This window comes from Halichoerus grypus, chromosome 2 (genome assembly GCF_964656455.1).
Source record: "Halichoerus grypus chromosome 2, mHalGry1.hap1.1, whole genome shotgun sequence".
Taxonomy (NCBI): domain Eukaryota; kingdom Metazoa; phylum Chordata; class Mammalia; order Carnivora; family Phocidae; genus Halichoerus; species Halichoerus grypus.
Window position 1 is genome coordinate 58,312,901 of NC_135713.1, and position 20,961 is coordinate 58,333,861.

Consider the following 20,961-nt stretch of genomic DNA (forward strand, 5'->3'; position numbering starts at 1 on the left):
TACTTTCCTTTTAGGACTGCCTTTGCTGCATCCCAAAGATTTTGAATAGTTGTGTTTTCATTTTCATTTGTTTCCATGAATTTTTTTAAGTCTTCTTTAATTTCCTCGTTGACCCATTCATTCGTTAGTAGGATGCTCTTTAGCCTCCATGTATTTGAGTTCTTTCCGACTTTCCTCTTGTGATTGAGTTCTAGTTTCAAAGCATTGTGGTCTGAAAATAGGCAGGGAATGATCCCAGTCTTTTCGTACTGGTTGAGACCTGACTTGTGACCTAGGATGTGATCTGTTCTGGAGAATGTTCCATGGGCACTAGAGAAGAATGTGTATTCTGTTGCTTTGGGATGGAATGTTCTGAATATATCTGTGAAGTCCATTTGGTCCAGTGTGTCATTTAAAGTCTTTATTTCCTTGTTAATCTTTTGCTTAGATGATCTGTCCCTTTCAGTGAGGGAGGTGTTAAAGTCCCCCACTATTATTGTATTGTTGTCGATGTGTTTCTTTGCTTTTTTATTAATTGGCTTATATAATTGGCTGCTCCCATGTTAGGGGCATAGATATTTACAAGTGTTAGATCTTCTTGTTGGATAGATCCTTTAAGTAGGATATAGTGTCCTACCTCATCTCTTGTTATAGTCTTTGGTTTAAAGTCTAGTTTGTCTGATATAAGGATTGCCACCCCAGCTTTCTTTTGGTATCAATTAGCATGATAAATAGTTTTCCACCCCCTCACTTTCAATCTGGGGGTGTCTTTGGGTCTAAAATGAGTCTCTTGCAGACAGCATATTGATGGGTCTTGTTTTTTTATCCAATCTGATAGCCTGTGTCTTTTGAATGGGGCATTTGGCCCATTTACATTCAAGGTAACTATTGAAAGATATGAATTTAGTGCCATTGTATTGCCTGTAAGGTGACAGTTACTGCATATTGTCTGTGTTCCTTTCTGGTCTATGTTACTTTTAGGCTCTCTCTTTGCTTAGAGGACCCCTTTCAATATTTCTTGTAGGGCTGGTTTTGTGTTTGCAAATTCCTTTAGTTTTTGTTTGTCCTGGAAGCTTTTTATCTCTCCTTCTATTTTCAATGACAGCCTAGCTGGATATAGTATTCTTGGCTGCATATTTTTCTCATTTAGTGCTCTGAATATATCATGCCAGTCTTTTCTGGCCTGCCAGGTCTCTGTGGATAGTTCTGTTGCCAATCTAATGTTTCTACCATTGTAGGTTACAGATCTCTTCTCCCGAGCTGCTTTCAGGATTTTCTCTCTGTCTCTGAGACTCGTAAGTTTTACTATTAGGTATTGGGGTGTTGACCTATTTGTATTGATTTTGAGGGGGGTTCTCTGTGCCTCCTGGATTTTGATGCCTGTTTCCTTCCCCAAATCAGGGAAGTTCTGTGCTGTAATTTGCTCCAATATACCTTCTGCCCCTCTCTCTCTTTCTTCTTCTTCTGGGATCCCAATTATTCTAATGTTTCGTCTTATGGTATCACTTATCTCTCAAATTCTGTCCTCGTGATCCAGTAGTTGTTTATCTCTCTTTTTCTCAGCTTCTTTATTTTCCATCATTTGGTCTTCTATATCACTAATTCTCTCTTATGCCTCATTTATCCTAGCAGCTAGAGCCTCCATTTTTTATTTCACCTTATTAATATCCTTTTTGATTTCAACTTGGTTAGATTTTAATTCTTTTATTTCTCCAGAAAGGGTTTCTCTAATACCTTCCATGCCTTTTTCAAGCCCAGCTAATATCTTTAAAATTGTCATTCTGAACTCTAGTTCTGACATCTTACTAATGTCCATATTGATTAGGTCCCTGGCAGTCGGTACTGCCTCTTGTTCTTTTTTTTGAGGTGATTTTTTCCATCTTGTCATTTTGTCCAGAGGAGAATGGATGAATGAGAGAATAAAGTGCTAACAGGGTAACAACGACCCCAGAAAAATATACACCAAACAATCCAGAGGAGACCTGAAACCGGGGGGAAAAGAAAGGGAAAGAAAGAAAAAAGAAAAAAAAAAAAGAAAAATATTGTAAAAAAATATGATCAAATATGATCAGGCTGGTGTATAGATCAGTGCCACACACTAGATTTTGGGCGTATTTTGGTCTGTTAGAAGAAAGTGCCTCCCAAAATTTTAAAGAAAGAAGAACTTATATATGTACAAAAATAAGGGTAAATACGATGAAAGGATGGAATATGACTGTAAAGATGAAAATTATAAAAGATTTTATAAAAGGAATTGATAAGAAGCTGGTTGAAAAAAGAAAGAAGAGGAATTAAAAAAAAAGGAAGAGAATATGATCAGGCAGGAGACTAGAACAAAGCCATACACTAGAGATTTAGGGTATATTTTGGTCTGTATCCCAAAATTTTAAAGAGAGAACAACTTATATATATATATACCAAAAATAAGGTTAACTACTCTGAAGGGATAGAATATGACTCTAAAAATGAAAAATAAAAAAGATTTTTTTAAAAGGATTGATAAGATGTTGGTTCAAAAAAAGGAAAAAGAAAAATTCAAAAAAAAAAAAAGAAAGAAAAAGAAAATTTAAAAAATTACCTTTGAAAGACTAAAGAATCATGGGGAAAAAGCCATGGATTCTACTGCAGTGTTCCTCTAGCTCTGGAGTTCTGCCATTCTCATTGATCAGTAAACTTGGTCTTGGCTGGCTGTTCTTGCTGATCTTCTTGGGGAGGGGCCTGTTGCCATGGTTCCCAAATGTCTTTGCCAGAGGCAGAATTGCCCCGCCCTTGCCCGGTCCAGGCTAAGTAATCTGCTGGGGTTTGCTCTCTGTAGCTTTTGTTCCCTGCAAGCTTTCCGTACAGCTTTGGAGGATGAGAGTGAAAATGGCGGCCTCCCAATCTGCACCCGAAGGAGCCAAGAACTCGGGGCCCCACTCCTCAGCGAGCCCCCAGAGAAAAGCAGTCAGTCACTCCTGTCTCCCCGGTCTCTGGCCGCACTCCGTGCTCACCCGGCCTGTGACCGAGCCTTTCTATCTCTGGCACCTGACAGCATTTGGAGTCTCCAAACCCAGCAGATTCCTGCAGTGTGCTCCCGTGCCTCTCCTCCCGGGGGAGGAAGGGGAGTCTCCCCCGGATCTGCCACTTGTTGGGTCCCTGCTGGAAGAGCAGTGGCCCGACTATGCCGTGGATCATGGTTTATGGCAACCCCGAGCTGAGAGCCCACTCCTTGGCTCTATCTCTGCAGCCAGCTTCCCCGCTCCGATACCTGGGAGCTCTGCCACACTCAGGCACCCTCGGTCTTCCTGTGACCCCGAGGGTCCTGAGACCTCACTGTCCCAGCGAGGGTTCCACCCCTGCTAGCCACTGGAGCGACGTCCCTCAGCGAAGCAAACTTCTAAAAGTTCCGATTTTGTGCTCTGTGGCTCTATCACTTGCCAGAAGCAGCAGACAGAGGCCCCCTCCCCCGCTTTCTATCTTCCTGAATATCGCCTCAGATTGACTTCTCCGCACATCCTACCTTCCAGAAAGTGGTCGCTTTTCTGTTCAGAGAGTGCTGCTATTCTTTTCTTCAATCTCCTGTTGAGTTCGTAGGTGTTCAGAATGGTTTGAATTCCTGGGACCAGACGAAATTAGGTCTCCTACTTCTCCACCATCTTGTCGTGGAGGCTTGAGGAAAGACATGTTTTGATGGTAAGTTCTTCATGTTTGATTGTAGCAGCAGATAAAATGTGTCTGATCAAATAAAGTAGTTTAAGACCATTAGCCTTTTGATAGCAGTGGTTGCCTGAAGAGTTGAGGACATTGGGAACTACATCAGTAATCAATTTAAAAACAAGGCAAATGATTTCTAGTAGCTCTTGATAAGTTGACAGATGTCACCAATACAGCACAGTTGTTATTTGATGAGTCAGTGCTGAGTTTGAAGTGAATGAAGAATTAGTTTCTATGAATAGTCCATGTGGAAAAACTATCGGCAAAAATATTTTCAAAGACAAGGAGGAAACATTATTTCAGTACAACCTGAAGTGGAATCTGCTAAGATGTGTTACAACTCTTGGTGGTAAAAATATATATGGAGCAAATAAAGGCTTTTTGGATGAATTTACAAAGCCTATGCTAATTTATTGCAGTAGTCATCAGAAGGTACACTATAGAAAGTATTGGAATCTATCATGTGTTATTGAACCAGTTGTATCCAAGGTGAATTTCATTAGCTTTTCTGGACTTAACCATTTTCTGTTTTGTGAACTTTTGTCAAAAATAGAAGCTGAATGTCCTGACTTGCCTTACCAACCAATAGCAGTTTGATGTCTTAACAGTAATAAGTCACTAGTGACTTTGAGCTCAGGGTCGAGACTGAAAGTTTTCTTAACAAGAAGAATAGCCTTCAGCTGTTGACCAATGGATGGCTCTGGAAATATCATAATGATTCCTTTTTAAAAAAAAAAAAAAAGATTTTATTTATTTATTTATTTGAGAGAGATAGAGTATGAGCTGGAGGGGGGAGGAGGGACAGAATGACAGGGAGAGGGACAAACAGACTCCCTGCTGAGCATGAAGCCTGATGCAGGGCTCAATCCCAGGACCTTAAGATCATGACCTGAGCCGAGGTCAGATGCTTAACTGACTGAGCCACCCAGGAGCCTCTGTCATAATGATTCTTAATGGATTCAACCAAAATTCAAAGTGAAACAATGATTATATACAGAGCTCTGTGATAAAGTCATTTTGATGATAATTAATGTTTAAATCACAAGTAATGTCAATCTGCTTTAAAAACTTCCTATGCTGTCAAAACTTAAAACAAAAAGTGAGATTTCCATTACTACACAAATTTTCAGTGAACATATTTTCCCAACTCAAACTATAGTTCCCTCGATGTTTTTCAGATCTCAATACAAGTATAAAAGAAAGGTTTAAATTGCAAAATCCATTTAACTGAGCAATTGAGGAGTTTCCATATAACCTTCAACTGGAAGTGATTAATCTGCAGTATGACACACTAAAAGGCAAACATCAAGATAGGATTTAATAAAATTCTATAAATGCCTTCCAAGCAATGAAAATGCTTAATAAAATCTTATGCTCATGGATTGATGCCAGTATTTGCCAGTATCTTCCTTTGAGAGTTTTAGCCAATTGTGAGACATAGCCAACTACAAAGTTTAGAGGATATATACTCCATACAAGACTATCCTTACTTGTGACACCAATTACAAGTTTGGGGTATTCCCCAAACCATCATCAGGGTCAATAATTCACTAGAAGGACTCACAGAGCTCACTGAAAGCTGTTATGCTCAGTTACTATTTGTTACTGGGAAAGGATACATATTTAATTCAATCTAGGGAAGAAGTACATAGAGCAGAGTCCAGGGAAGTACCAAACATTTCTATTGTCCTCTCTATATGGAGTTAGGATTTGTTACTTTACTGGCATTAATGTGTGATGATATGTGTGGAGTATTGCCAACCAGGAAAACTCACCCAAACCTTAGTGTCCAGAGTTTATTAGGGCTTTATCACATAGGCATGATTGATTGATTGCCCACATAGTTGATCTCAACTTCCAGATCACCTGATACCATGTGGCCCATATTACACTGTTTGTCTTTCTGGCATAGTCAGGCCCTATCCTAAATCATATTTTTAGACTGCTCTGTGTGACCTAAGTTTCCTAGGCATTCATGATATTTCAAGGGCCTAAGACCAATTCCCAGTAGCTGAGGACAAATATCAGACTTCTTATTGAGCAAGATTAATTCTTCACTACATACCACCTGTGGGAAAAGACATTTTCTAAGATGAAAACTGTGAAATTTCATTATGGGTCAACATTAACATGAATATTTGCAATCAATTCTGATTAAAGGGAATACTAACTTTTAACTCAGTGAAGTGAAATATGATCTTCCCCCCAAAATTTATTTTTCTCATTACTAGACCTAATCACAAAAGAATATACTCAATTATTAATATCAAATTTTGAATTTTATCAATTAAAAATGTGGAACTCTGTTATCTCTCTTGTTATGAAAGTACCTACATAATATCCTTGATTTTGCCTATTGGCCTGCAAAGACTGAAATATTTACTATCTTATCCTTTACAGAAGAAATTCACCAACCTCTGATGTATAATCTGATTTGTAATACTGCTGAGATCATTAGTTTTATGAGTTAACTTGGCGAGACTACAGACTTATTCAATCAAACACCAATCTAGGTGTTGCTGTGGATGCATTTTGTAGATGTAATTAACATCTACAATCAGCTGACTTTAAGCGAAGGAGACTATCCTCAATGGTCTGAGTAGGTCTGATCCAGTCAGTTGAAAGGCCTTAAATAAGCCTTCCTTAAAAAAGAAGAAATTCCAGCTGTGTGGACAGCAGCTTCAGCTCCTCCTGAGAATGTCTAGCCTGCACTTCCTGATGGCCTTCCCTATGGATCTGGGATGTGCCTAATCAGCCCCACATTCACATAAGCCAGTTCAGGACAATACATTTCTTCATGTTTATATACCTCTCCTACTGGTTTTGTTTCTCTGGGGGAATCCTGACTGATTCAACTGCTCACTACAAAAGTTACTACCTAAAGTGTGCTGCTAGAAAACCAAAAAGGAAAGAACTTTAGATAACATGAAATTAGTATTTTGCCCTACTGTCTGTCAGCGGTGACATTGCCTAATCTGCCTAAGACTTATCGACTCTCTAGTGTAAGGCAGAAAGAGGTAGTGAGAGTTATGAATAAAGAAAATTCAGGAAGACTTTAATTCAGTCTTATCACCATGGGTCAAAGAGACATTTTTGTTTCCTGATAGCATCTGTTTCCAGAGCAAAAATGAGATTTTTCTGAGAAATGCCTTCATTAGCCTAACTCTAGGACTCTTTTCCTGGGGGCCACTGTGGCTGGCTCTCAGAGCACCCTTACCTCCTGGCATTGTTGGTAAATCCTGTGCTTGTGTACTTTCAGAAGAGAGTTTTCTGGGCTTTTATCAGATTTACAAATGGGTCTGTGGCACCAACAGGATAAAAACCACAAGTGACACCCTCTGTATGTGTATATTGAACTGTTATGTGTCACTTGCTGTGTCCATGATCTCCTCTAATCCTTACAATAATCATATGAAGTACGTACTAGTATCCCATTTTACAGATGAGAAAATTGAATCTTAGAAAAAAAATGATAGTTTGTCCTACTGTCATGGCCGATAAGCAGTAGAGTGTGGATTTGAATTCACATCAGATATCAAAGCTCATGCTGGGAGCCTTGGGAGGGAGTTCTGTTCAGTCACTAGGCTGTTATCCGGCAACTTCCTGCACTTGTGGTGGTGGCTTGGGTGGCCCTAAGTACCTGCTTGGCCTCTGCCCACTTGCCTGGGGAGGAGCAAGTTAGAGGTGGCCCCCAAGTTTTGCTGGGGGCCTTCTGGTCTTCTAGCCACTAGCTTTCTAATGTGCCCCAGCCCAAGGGGCCGGAGGAGGAGGAGCAGGGCGCCCTGGGGAGGGGAGGGCGGGCCCTGAGAGGGAGTTTGAAAAGAGGAAGGAAGTGGGGCCCGGCGGAGCGCCTAGCCACCCCCTGGCTGCTTCCCCACAGAGCGACAGGAGGCCCCCGCAGCTCCAGTGGCCCAGCCATGGCCCCCTGGCGCAAAACTGACAAGGAGCAACACGGTGTGGGTAGGTGTGGGCATGGGATCCCCAGCAGGGGGAAAGGCAGGTGGCCTGAGAACCATGCGCTGGAAGATGCTGCGGCAGCCGGCAGCGCGGGCATGGGCGGGGAGCACTGACCTAAGGTCCTGGGCTCAGTGACTTCCTCAGCTTGCTTCGGGCCAGCTGGGCGGGGAAGAGGAGGCAGGGGGAGAGGAAAGTGGGCACCCTGCCCAGTCGGCTTTGCCCAGCTGGTGCCCTCTCCCACTGGGCACAGACTGCTATCTCTCCCCAACGCTTCTGCAACTCCTAGATGGGGTCCAGCCCTGTGTGGCTTTGTGTGCCACAGTCCCAGTGTTTCAAGGGGTGGACTCCATCGCCCCATGTACAGAATTGGCCTCATAGAAGGAACAACTGCCCTCTCCCCTGGCCTGGCCTAGCCAGGCCTGGCCCAGCATGCCTTCCTCCACCCCTGTCCAAGGCGACACCCATCTGCCCGCTTCTCCTGCCTGTTTCTTCTGGGTCAGATGATCCCTGATTTGGTAGAGAGGGTCCAGAGGACTGTACAGGCTTGGGGTGTGGGGTTGGAGGATGGAATCCTTTACTCAGCCCTGGAGAACCTCTGGGGAGAAAGGCTGCCAGGTTATCTGGGGATATCCAAGAAGCCAGCTTCATCAGCTTCAGCCATCTAAGCTCCCAGAAGCCTCTGCCTCAAGCTCAGGGGCGGAAGTGGTGGCTGGGGGAAGGGAGACTTCAGGTACTGGGACTCTTTCTACTAAGTGGCATCTGTGGTGCAGCCTCCGTAGACTCACTGTGGTTTTCAAACGTAAGTGTAAATTTGAAAACCGCTGCATGGTTTCCTACACAGGCAGATACCAGACACTACCCCAAAGATGAGCATTGAACAGGTCAGAGGTTGGGGGACCCAAGCCCCAAGATAGAGAGAAAGAGAGAGAGAGAGATTAGATACGGGGAGTCCCAAGGCCACTGTTGGAGAAACACTGCCCTGGAGAGTTCAACATTTATCTCTTCACTTGCTGGGCTCTAGGCACTATGGAGTATTTTAAGAAAAATGTTCCCCATCCAGAGAACAAATAATCTATACACTTGAGGGGGCTCAGTTTCTCCATCTATAAAATGAGAAGTTTGAACTAAAACCAACAAGGACCATGTTTAACTTCAAAGCTTCTCTAACTCTGGCCCTTCCACCTGGGGGTATTAGGCTGAAATTCTTCTCAAGGGAAGGTGGGAACTGTTAAATAGGGCAGACCATTTTAGGTGGAGAGGCCAATGTAGTACAAGAGATGAAAGCTGGACACGAAGGGCATATCCAGGAAAGAAGAGAGATGTTCCTTTCACCTGACAGGAATGGTTATGCTTAGAGTAAGCTGGAGTCACATTTTGGAAGGCTATAAATGCCAGGCTAAGAAATTCAGACTTTTTCCACTTAGGCAAGGGGGAGCCAAAGAGGTCTTCCGAGCAGGGAAGAGGTATGAACAGATTTGTGCTGAAGCCAGTGTGGAGGGAGTCTGGGTGGACAGAAAGGCAAAGGTGCCTGGGTGGCAGACAGGAGACAGTATTAGTCCAGGTAAGTAGGGCAGTAAATGGGGGAGATTGAGTGGTGCAGAAGAGTCCTACCCTTTATCCCAAAGGCTACAGTGCATTCCTGCTGTGAAGGCCCTGTGCTGTGGTGTGAAGATCATGGGCTCTGGTGACAGACTGCCTGTTCTTGGATTCCAGTTTCTAACACTTTTCAGCCCTGTGACCTAGACAAGTTACTTACTCTCTTCAGGCCTGTTTCCTTGTCTGTATAATGGGGATAGTAATAGCACCTGCTTCCCAGGGTTGTTGTAGAAGTAAAGGAGTTCATCGACATAAAGTGCTTAGAATGACAATTATAGGGGCGCCTGTGTGGCTCAGTCAGTTAAGCGGCTGCCTTTGGCTCAGGTCATGATCCTGGGGTCCTGGGATCGAGCCCCATGTCCAGCTCCCTGCTCAGCAGAGAGCCTGCTTCTCCCTCTCCCTCTGCCTGCCACTTTGCCTACTTGTGCTCTCTATCTCTCTGTCAAATAAATAAATAAAATCTTAAAAAAAAAAAAAGAATGACAATTATACAAAGCAGTCCTCACTAGATGTTATCAATTATTATTCTTAGACCTTGTCCTCTGCATGGGGGTTTAGTTGAGGACATGACATCACAGGATGGGACAATGTTATAGGATGGAGTAGTGTTCCCACCCTCCCTAGCAGAGGAAATCCTACTTAGGTGGTCAGGGATTGGGAACTCCATTAGGCACTAGGCCTGGAGGCTTCTTGATCTGATGGTATAGCTGACATTTTTCATGCCTACTTATGAAAATTATATTTCATAGGGGGTCAGAAGATTTATGACCCTCTAGGGATCCAGAGAGCATTTGGAAGTTGCCTGCTCATCAAAGGGGGTTTCTTTTCTCTGCAGATGAATGTTGGACTCTTTCTCAGGCCCTGGGTAGATGGAAGGGAAAGGAAAAGTTTAGGTTATGATGAGATGGGGGACTGGAGTCATGGGACAGAAAGAACAGGGACCTAACAGTAAGGAGTCTGGGTTTTAGTTCCAACACAATCACTATTTGCAGACAGACCTATCATCTAGTTTTCTCATTGTAAGTCTAGGTATTAAATTTTTCTATTTTAGGGTGTTCTTTTATGAAGAGCATTGGAGATAATGAGTATGGGGGCTTGGAAGAAGACAGAGAGGAACATATAAAGGATTAGGGGGTTCTCTGAATATCGTCAGAATCCCAGTCAGGCCTAAAACACAAGGAGAACCTGAGCTTTGCTTTCCTATTTGGTTTCCTCATCAGTGCTGGTGGCATTAGCCAGCCTTCTTCTGGCTTAATTCTCAAGGACTGCTTGTGTCTGTCTGTTTGTCTCATGGGCTGGCTTTACATGAGACCGCTTCATCACCAGAACCACTGGCTTCTTTCTCATCTTGTGGTCTGGTGGGCAGCCCCAGGTGACCTTCATATAGATGCCTTGTCAGATTATTTTTCCTTCCTTGATGGAACATTAACATGCGATCCATTAGAATTCCAGAGAGTTCCAGAAGTGGGATAGAACAGTATGACTATGAAGTAAGAAAAGGCACAGACTGCCTTTGAGGAGATATGTATAAGGTTAGAAGCTTGGGCTGTGAAGTCAGAACTGATTTCAAATCTGGGCCTGTTTCCTCATCAATAAAGTGGGGGTAATAATGATAATGTGGGTCTCGTGAGACTGTTGTGAGGATTAATAGGGGTAATTCATGAAAAGCACTTAGTAATGTGGTTGGTTCAATGAAAGTTAATAACTAAGGTCAAGGGGTTACCTAATAGTTGCAGAGCCAAATGAAACACAGGGTAATGTACCCTAACACCAGATTCAGGACAGTTATGCCTTCGAAGAGTATAGTGTTTTGTGTTTACAAGACCCATTCTCATGCAATGTCTTTGGCTCCAGAACATCTCTGTGAGACATTATTTCCATTTTACAGGTGAAGAAACCAAGACCCAGAGTTCACATAATTTAGAAATACTTGGGCTTGGCCTTAAATTCAATTGACTTTAGATCCCAGGTCCTTTGCACCACACAAGGAGGGTATCCAGGAGGGGGGACATCATAGAAATAGGCAGCATGTTGGAATGTATGTGGCATTTGGGTCAAACAATAAAATTCTGCTTTGGTTTTAGTAGATGTTTGTAATGAAAACAAAACAAAACAAAAAACAAAACTTTGAAGAGGTAGATTGCAGCCAGACTTTGAAGAGCTTTGAATGCCAACCTTGTAAGTTTGGACTTCATTCTGTGCACAGGGGAATTTTTGACCAGGCATGTCACCTGTAAGAATTTACTATAATTAATTGTGAGAAGGGCAGGGATTGAACATAGAGGTACAAGAACCGAAGTGGGTGAAAATTACCTGTCTCCTGACTGCCTGATTAGTTAACCCTGGAAGAGTCCACTTACAATTAACATTTACTTTGGCCTTTACTATCTTAATCCTCTCTGAGTCTCAGTGATGAGAGCTTCCACCTTGGAGGAGAGAAGGGAGAGCAGAAAAGGAGGAGGTAGAAAGAGTAAGTAACAGTGTCAGTTAGGAATAAGTGTGATGGGTGATAGAATACCTCCAAAACAGTGGCTTAACCAAACTAGAAGTTTATTTCTCCCTCAAATAGAAAGCCCAGAAATGGTCCACGAAGAGGTGGTAGAGCAATTAATTGTCTACTGCACTGCTTCCTTAGCACGAGGCTTCTGCCTCCTGAACCTCGCTGGTTGCTCAGGCTCCAGCTGTCAGGTCCCCCCTTCCAACCAGCAAGAAGGATGAAGGGAACAAGAAGGGCATGGCCTTTCTCTTTAAGGACACTTACCTGAAGGTCCTCTTAACACTTCCTCTTGTAACCTGTTTGCTAAAACCTAATCACATGACTGAACCTAGCAAGGGTAGGTAGGAAATGTAGTCTGTAATGCAGGCAGTCATGCACCCAGCTGAAAATTAGAAGTGCCATTCCTAAGGAAGGAGGAGAAGACGGATATTGGGGATGATATATTAGTTTGCTTAGGGCTGCCATAAGAAAGTGCCACAGGCTGTGTGGCTTAAACAATAGGAATTTATTTTCTCACAGTTCTGGAGTCTGGAAGTCCAAGACCAAGGTGCCAGTAGGTTGGTTTCATTCTGAGGCCTTGGCTTGCAGAGAGCTGCCTTCTCATTGCTTTGTCCTCACAGGATCATCTCTGTGCATGCTCACCCCTGGTGTCTCTTCCTCTTAGAAGGATGCCAGTCATATTGGATTTGGCCTTACCCTAACAGCTTCATTTTAATTTAATCACATTAAAGCCCTGATCTCCAAATATGGTTACATTCTGAGGTACTGGGGATTGGGACTTCGACATATGGATTTGTGACCCTAGGCGGGGACAACATTTGAGTCCATAAGGATGACCCATGGCCTATGGTATGACATTTGGGGACTGTAGAAGAAGGCTTCAAGGCCAGGCTTCTCAGACAGAGAGTGAGGATAGAAAAAAAGTTTCCTTTACCCTGAAGCTGGGCCTGCCAGGGAGGATTTGTGTGGGAGCTTCAGTGATGGCCAGAAACCTCTATGCAGGTGTCTCTGCTTATAGGTGTGTACCTGTGTGTACCTGTGTGTGGGGAGTATTTGTGGTGCCTTCTAAGAGCTGTGAGGGGGAATCTGTTCTATGCCCCTCCCTAGCTTCTGGTGGCTTTCTGGCAATCCTTGGTGCTCCCTAGCTTGTAGAGGCATCATCTCAAGCTCTGCCTCCATCTTTACAGGGTGTTCTCCCCGTGTATGTGTCTTCCTCCAAATTTTCCCTTTTAATAAGGACACCAGTCTTCTTAGATTAGGGCCCACCCTAATGGCATCATTTTCACTTATTACCTCTGTGAAGACTCCATCTCCAAATAAGATCACACACTGATGTACTGGGGGGTAGGACTCTAACACATCTTTTGTTTGTGGGAGGGGCACAATGCAAACCATACTAGGCTCTGCAAAAGTAGAGAAAGGGTCTTTTCCACATCTTGCCTGGGGAATACAGATGAATCTGAGACCACATCCACATTTGGGAATGCAGGTGGTGCTGTTGCAGTGCAGGACCCTGGACAGAGCTGGTCCGTGCCCAAATGGACAGATTTGGAGTAGGCAGTGGGTGCTTGAGTCTCTTGCAACACAGACTCTTATTAAAGAAAAAATCCATTCAAACTGGTTCAGTTAAAAGGTATGTGGTGTGGATGTGTATGTGAGGAGGAGAGTGGTTTATTTTTAGGATCAGGCGAAATCAAACAGAAATCCAAGAAACCTGAAAGGCAGGCCTCCAGAAGGGCCTGAATGAAGGCAGCCCTGGAAACCTCTGCCTTCCTTCTCATGATAACCCAGCTTCTCTTAACACATCAGTTCTCCTTGCTCTCCTAACCAACTCCTTCTAATTCCATCACTCCTTCATACCTTCAATATTCTGATAACACCATAATAGTGGCCCCAGCATGCCACCCACCCCAACTCTGCATGACTTTGCAGTTCAAGTACCCACCAAATCTTCTCTCTGCATTTATTTGTTCAAAGTTCTGAGAGAGAAGTCTGAATGAACCGACTCACATTTTCAAGAAAGGCCACTCAGATCAGAGGCCATTGCCAACCTAGAAGTAGACCCCACTCTGATCAAGGGGCTGCTCCTGACTGGTCCAATACACTGTGGTTATGGCGTGGGGACACGAGGCTTGCTACTCATCTAGCAGGAGCCATGGTGGGGACAGATTCTTTGAGTAGGAAGCATGAGTAAAACATGCATCCCAAACACACTCAGGGAAGATCTCTACTACAGAGGGTCCAGTTCTACTGCTCTTGTTGCCCAAGGTAATACTCAAGGAGGAAGGATAGAGAACATTGTTCACTCACTAACTTGTTCACTCATTTACTCCATTTACTCATTCGCTCTTCATTTATTTCTTTAATATTTGTTGGGCATTTCCTATGTCAGGCACTATGTTAGATACTGAAATTACTGGAATTAGGCCAATATGGTTCCCACACTGTTGGAGCTTATAGTCTAGTGGGGAAGGCAAAAAAGGACTGTGTAGACAAATCAGTAAGCATATAATTATGATATATGCCATTGTAATAAAAATTTGTTCCATGAATGAGAGTATTGGAAGGAGGGCTCTTAAATTGGATGGTCTGGAAGGCCTCTAAGGGGCAATGGGGAAAAGAATTCCAAAGGAAGTACTTGGGGGGATCTTAGTACATGCATCTTTGTTAAGGAGGCCAACTATATCTTTGGACTGGTCCCCAGAAATTAGTCTGGTGAAACAAACAAAGATGTATTGGAAACCTGATTCCATCCTACTACCAATTCTTAGGTGCCTGGCCTCCCATTTTCTTTTCTTTTCTTTTTTTTTTTTTTTTATGTTATGTTAGTCACCATATAGTACTTCACTAGTTTTTGATGTAGTGTTCCATCATTCATTGTTTGTGTATAACACCCAGTGCTCATTGAAATATGTGCCCTCCTTAATACCCATCACCGGGCTAACACATTCCCCCAACCCCCCTCCCCTCTGAAACCCTCAGTTTGTTTCCCGGAGTCCATAGTCTCTCATGGTTCATCTCCCCCTCTGATTCCCCCCTTCATTTTTCCTTTCCTTCTCCTAATGTCCTCCATGCTATTCCTTATGTTCCACATATAAGTGAAACCATATGGTAGTTGTCTTTCTCTGCTTGACTTATTTACCCCAAAGATACAGATGTAGTGAAAAGAAGGGACACGTGCACCCCAATGTTCATAGCAGCAATGTCCACAATAGCCAAACTGTGGAAGGAGCCAAGATGCCCTTCAACAGATGAATGAAGAAGATGTGGTCCATATATACGATGGAATATTACTCAGCCATCAGAAAGGATGAATACCCATCATCTGAATAAAAATGGATGGAACTGGAGGGGATTACGCTAAGTGAAGTAAGGCCTCCAACTTTCTAATGCTTCAGCAATTTGGGATTGTTTAGAAGTGGCTGCTGGGCTGGCTCTTCGAGTCCACATAAGGAGATTGTCCTAACCCCTAGGCTTGTGAGATCCTCACCAGTTAGTGGCCATCTTGTTCCCAACCTTAATGTTTGTATTTGAATAAGCCTTAACAAACTGTGTTTGCTAAGCTCTGCTTTTTCCTGAGATCAGCATCCTTATATTGCTGCTGTATGTTGAGACTGGCAATGTAATCACCATAATATTCTAATTCTTGGACCTTTGGACTTTTGTTTGTGTGTTTGTTTGTTAAAGCTTACAAACCTTTAATTTAATAGTCAGTTACACATGGGTGCCACAGTCTGTGTTCTGCAGCAAATGTTCTGCAAATGGGAAATGATAATGCTTATCACCATCCAACTCCAGAGGAATCTGGGTAGAGACTCTACAAATGTTCCCTTTAATAGGCAATTTCTCCTTTCTTCCTACTTCATTGAATTGATGTGAGTTTGGATTGGATTGAGTGGTGGCAATGCCAGGCCTGAGACACCATGATCGGCATGGTGGGTTGAGGCACAAGGACATACATAGTGCCAGCTGAACCCAGAGGGTTTGCTTGGGGAAGTGGCATTTTGCTGTTTGCCTCACTGGGTGGTAGCAGTAGGGAGTTGTCTCAGGAAAGAATGTTCTGGGTAGAATAAACAGCCAATGCAAATGTCCTGAAGAGGAAGTCTCTCTAATGTGTGGGAGTCCGTGTGGCTGCTGGAGGAGAGCAAGCAAGGGGCAGAAGAGTAGGAAATGAATTCTCCAAGAGGAGGTTGTAGTGAGTAGTGCCTGGTACACGTAATGACTAGAGCTTTTAGTCTAAATGGGAGGGGATGGGGCATTGTAGGGTTTTCAGTAGAATGGCAGAATGTTCTATGTTGGTTTAAAAGATTATTCTGTTTTATGATGGATAGGGGATACTTAAATGTGAAAGCAGGGAGGCCAGCTAGGCAACTACTTCAATGACCCCGGCAGGAAATGGTGGTGGCCCACACCAGGGGGCAGCAATGGAGGAGGTGAGATGTGCTTAGATTCTGGATGTGTGTGTTGTAGGTGGAACAAATGGGATTTTCTTCATGGATTGGAATTGGGAATGAAAGAAAGAGAGGAATCAGGAGTGACTCCAGGGTTTTTGGTGTGAGCAGCTGGAAGAGTGGAATTGCATACGGGACTTCCTTCATTAAACCCTTGATTTGAGTTCTCATCCACATTGTCATAAATAATAACATTGCCTCACTTTTTTTCATCATGGTACCTTTGCAGAACATTTGTGGTACCATGTTTAAGCACTCTAAGAGGTGTGTACTTTTATCATCCTTTCACAGATGAGGAAACTGTGGGGAGCTGAGACCTTCAAGGTCTCACTGAAATGCAACCACTTTCAGACAGTTTTCTTACACTTCAATCTTGGAGGTACCTCTTCTGTTTTACTGAAGACTCATTTTGCACCTTGTCTTTTAGTTATGTAACCACAAGTCATCTCTCTCACTGGATAACATATTGTCTGAGGGCAGAACTGTGTTTTGGGGTCAAGTTTGAGTCCATCCAGCTGTAAGGCACTAGCAGGAACATGGTACATCAGAGAAACTAAATGTTATTGTAACCTGGGACCCCTTGGGAATCCAGTGGAAGCTATACACTCTCTTCTTGCAAATTTGCACTTGAGCAGTTTTGCATTTCAATTTGATCAAGGCCTGTTCATGGAAGTGAGTTAAGTAAGGGTCTGATAAAAGTACTCATTTATTATTTCATAAACCAATACAATAGACACAGCTAAGGCATTCTGCTCAAGGTGTAGATTTTTGGTTTTGGGAACTGTGAAGAACAAGAAAGCTATTTTTTAAAAAGATTTTATTTATTTATTTGAGAGAGAGAGAGAGAGTGATAGAGAGCTGGGGGTGGGGTGGGCAGAGGGAAAGGGAGAAGCAGGTTCTCCACTGAACAGGGAACCTGACGTGGGGCTCCATCTCATGCCCCTGGGATCATGACCTGAGCTGAAGGCAGATGCTTAACCGACTGAATCACCCAGGCATCCCAAGAAAAGTGTTTTTTTTAAGATTTAGTTATTTATTTTAGAGAGAGTGCAAGAGAGAGAGTGTGTACACAAGCAGGGGAGGGGGCAGAGGGAGAGGGCGAGAATCTTATGCAGACTCTGCACTGAGTATGGAATCCAACGTGGGGCTCAACCTCATGACCCTGAGATTATGACCTGAGCCTAAATCAAGAGGTGGACTCAACCAATTGAGCCACCCAGGCACCCCCAAGAAAACTGTTTTTATTGTTTATTCATATCAATTAAATTCAATAAGGCTGTGCTAAGTGATGGTCCTGAGCTGATTCTGATAAAAATACAGTCCTTGCCCTCAGGAAGCTTACAACCCAGTAGTAATCTCTCTTTCTTCTTTTTGCTTGAGGCATCAGACAACACTGTTATTACTACTAATGTCCCCATTTCACAGGTTGGGCATGGGTGCATCTTTTGTTTCATGTTACCATAGCTCTGCCATCACCCTTATATTTCCTTGCAGCCTCATGTTGAATTATTTGGCTCTTCCATAGAATGTAAACTCCATGAGGGCAAGACAATGTCTCTTGCTCTTCTCCAGCACAGAGCAGGTGCTTGATTAGTAATTGTTCATTGGGTGGATGGCTGGATGGGAGGGTGGATGGCTGAGTGTGGATAAGTGTGTAGATGAATGAGTGGGTGGGGGAGGGGGATGGGGAGGTGACAGGGGTTGGAGGTTTTCACTTTCTGGTGACCTCATAAGATTCAGATGGACTGAATTGCCCTATCTTGCCTTAATCTCCTCACCCTTAACCCTTCGCTGTCAGAAGGCTGGGTCCTATGAGAGCAGCACAGCAATAAATGGGGTGTTCTTGAACTCTTCCCCAAATATCTGGACCCTTATAGTTGGCCACTGCCCCAAACCCCACCGTTCTCACCCTGGGACTCTATTCACATGGTCCAGCTTTCCCTTACTAGGACTGTGTACACATCAAGCTAATTTGCCCTCCCTCTTCCCTGCCCTTACCACATTTTTCTCCGCCCACCTCCTCTGGGGCTCCCACTCCATCTCTTCCCCTTGCCCTCCCTCTCCCCCTCCCTCTCCCCCCTCCTCTCCCCCCCTCCCTCTCCCCCCTTCTCTCCCCCTCCCTCTCTTTCCAGTCTCACTTCCTTCATGGGGCCCCTCTTGATCTCTCTCCTCTGAGAGTCCACAACTGTTATGACCAACAGCTGAGCCCTTTACTTTTAAGACATTTCTTGTTTCTTGTGGGCTCATTTTGTCTATTCAACTAGATTTCACAAAATCCCCAGGACAGCAGGATCTATCCCCTCTCACCTTACTTTTCTAACATGTAGGATTCAGCGAAGTGCCCAACACTCCCTGCAATAGAGGTGAGGGGCTGAAGAAATTAGCCCTTGATTTCATCATAAAGCCACTCTTCCAACTCTAGCATGTGAATGCGTGAACTCATGTGTGAGTGCATGTGTGGCACCTATAGCAGCACTGTAAAGGAAAGAGTGAATCCCATCATGATATTTTAGAGCAGTACTTATCAACTTTGACACTGTTGACATTTGGGGCCAGATACTTCTTTGTTATGGTGCTGTTCTGTGCATTATAGGATGTTTAGCTGCATCCCTGACTTTTACCAGCAAGATGCCAGGAGCTCCTTCACTTTGCCCCTCCCCCCCCACCCCCTCTGAAAATGTCTCCAGACATTGGTAAATGTTCATTTGGGGCAAAACTGTCCTTAGTTGAAAATCACTGTTTTAGAGGACTCATGGCAATTCCAACTTTTTCTTGTTGGCTGGGCATGTCACTTTGACTCACTAAAAACTGAGTACAGTTGTATGCAGTTTGGCTCCTTCCTGGCTATGTCAACCTGGACTATTCACTCAATCTTACACTACCTCAATTTCCTCATCTGTAAAATGGAGATGACAATAATTGTACCCCAGAATTATGGTGAGGATTACATAGGTGGGTAAAGCCCTTGGAATAGTGTCTGGTACACAGAAAGGCCTCGGTACACAGAAAACCTCTCCTGGGCTGTGGAGGAGCACCTCCTCCTTGGTTACCTCAGTCTGTGATTCTCCCACTTTATTCACTACTGACTTACACTGGATGTGAGCTCTGGCCTTGCTGCTGGAAGCTTCTGCTGGGTCATCACAGTTGCCCTCCCTGATGCAACATCAGGATGTTGCCTTGGTGCTGAACCCGTCAACGCCTTACCCAGAGAGTTCAGGCAAACTGTTTATGCATTTTCAATGAGTGCGTTTCACTCAAATTGAAAGCTAGTTCAGTTCCCCCCTAGAGCAGAGACCCTCCAAAGCCCAGCTCAGAGACTAGAGAAGTGAGCTTCAGGCAATTACATTCTTTTTCTCCATTATTGTTTTTGTTTCTCAGATGCATCAACTTGTCCAAACTCTATTAACACTTGCTATTTGCTGAAGCTTTTGTTTTCAAACATGTCAGCAAAGAGCAGGGCCCCAGACGAGGTATGAATCCATCCTAAAGATCACAGGGCACTTGATGGCTACAATCAAAATTGGCAACCAAGCTGGGTCAGCATCTCCTGAAGTAGTCTCAAGAAATTCAAGAAAGAGTTTAGCCAGAAGAAGGGGCGTACTTGCCCTTCATGTTCACATCCCTTCAGTTCAACAAGTATTTATTAAAGCTCAGTAAATATTGATTGAACTTCTACTGTGGGCCTGGTGCTGTTCTCAGCATTGGAAATTCATTGGTAACAAGGCAGACTGTCTTCACCCTCATTGATGCTGGAAAAGAGAGGAAATGAACAAGTATAGTATATGTGTATATACTATATATATGTGCACTTATACACATATATATGTGTATGTGTGTATATATATATATATACTAAGTATATATCCAGTACATACACACACACACACCTACATCTATACAGACATACACACAAACACACAATAATTTATAACATCAGAAATGGGCTAGTAAGGGAAGCAAGGACTTTGGACTCTGATCTGGGCTTGAATCCACTTTTTACCACTTTCTAGCTGTGTGGTCATGGGCAAGTTTCTTAATCTCTCTTTGAGTTTCTCGTATGTTACATGAGGGTAATACCTTGGAGGAGTACTGTGAAGATGAAAGGAGGTGATACTCGTAGAATGCTAGGGATTTTATCTGTCTTATCTGTCACTGTCATCCCAGTACCCAGAATAGTAACTAGATGCACAAATGAATATCTATTGAAAATCATATATGCTTCGTACATAATATATGCCCAATAAGCGTTTACCATTTGGGGGGGGTGGCAAGCAGTGTGTACAGTAGTTAGAAGGTAGACTTCTGGATCAATCAATTGATCTCTCTATCTAAGTTATGAGGTGGATAAGTTTTTTACCCTCCCTGTGTCTCAGTTTCCTCATCTATAAATACAAGAGAAACATTGTACTTATCTTCTAACATTGCACAAACTCCAGAGACCCCACCCTAGTTGTTTCTATGAACTTTGTGCTATAACAGTGGTGTTTACTTTTTCCTTATTTCTCTCAATTTGGGTTCCTGATGAGCAGTGTATCTCAATATGTTTACATAGAATTGGTGGCTAATCAGTGGATTCTATTTCTAGGGTTGTTGGAAGTCTCACCTGTCTCAAAGTGGCTGCTTCCACTGGCTTGCCAACCTGGATTTCCAACATGAGAGCTCTCATTGGGTTTAATGAGCTCAGATAGCCTTAGTACTTTCAACATCCCTTTGGTCCTCAGCTATAAGTATTTTGGTCTGAGTGGACGTGTTGGTTCCTGAGTATAGTATTTTGATACAGGGAGAGGT

At 43.4% G+C, this 20,961-nt stretch overlaps 1 protein-coding gene across 3 annotated transcripts in view; it reads left to right on the forward strand.

The window, feature by feature from the left end:
- Window positions 1-7,509: 7,509 nt before the first annotated feature.
- Window positions 7,510-20,961, forward strand: part of DOCK2 (dedicator of cytokinesis 2) — a 404,152-nt gene continuing 390,700 nt past the window's right edge. For 2 of the 3 annotated variants that reach the window (XR_013445613.1, XM_036079463.2), the window contains exon 1: window positions 7,510-7,632. Coding sequence is in view for 2 of the 3 variants with exons in the window: in XM_036079463.2 (XP_035935356.1) it covers window positions 7,590-7,632 (43 nt within the window). In the remaining variant the exon portion in view is untranslated. The remainder of the gene's footprint in view (window positions 7,633-20,961) is intronic. The other variant, XM_036079461.2, reaches the window with a different exon arrangement.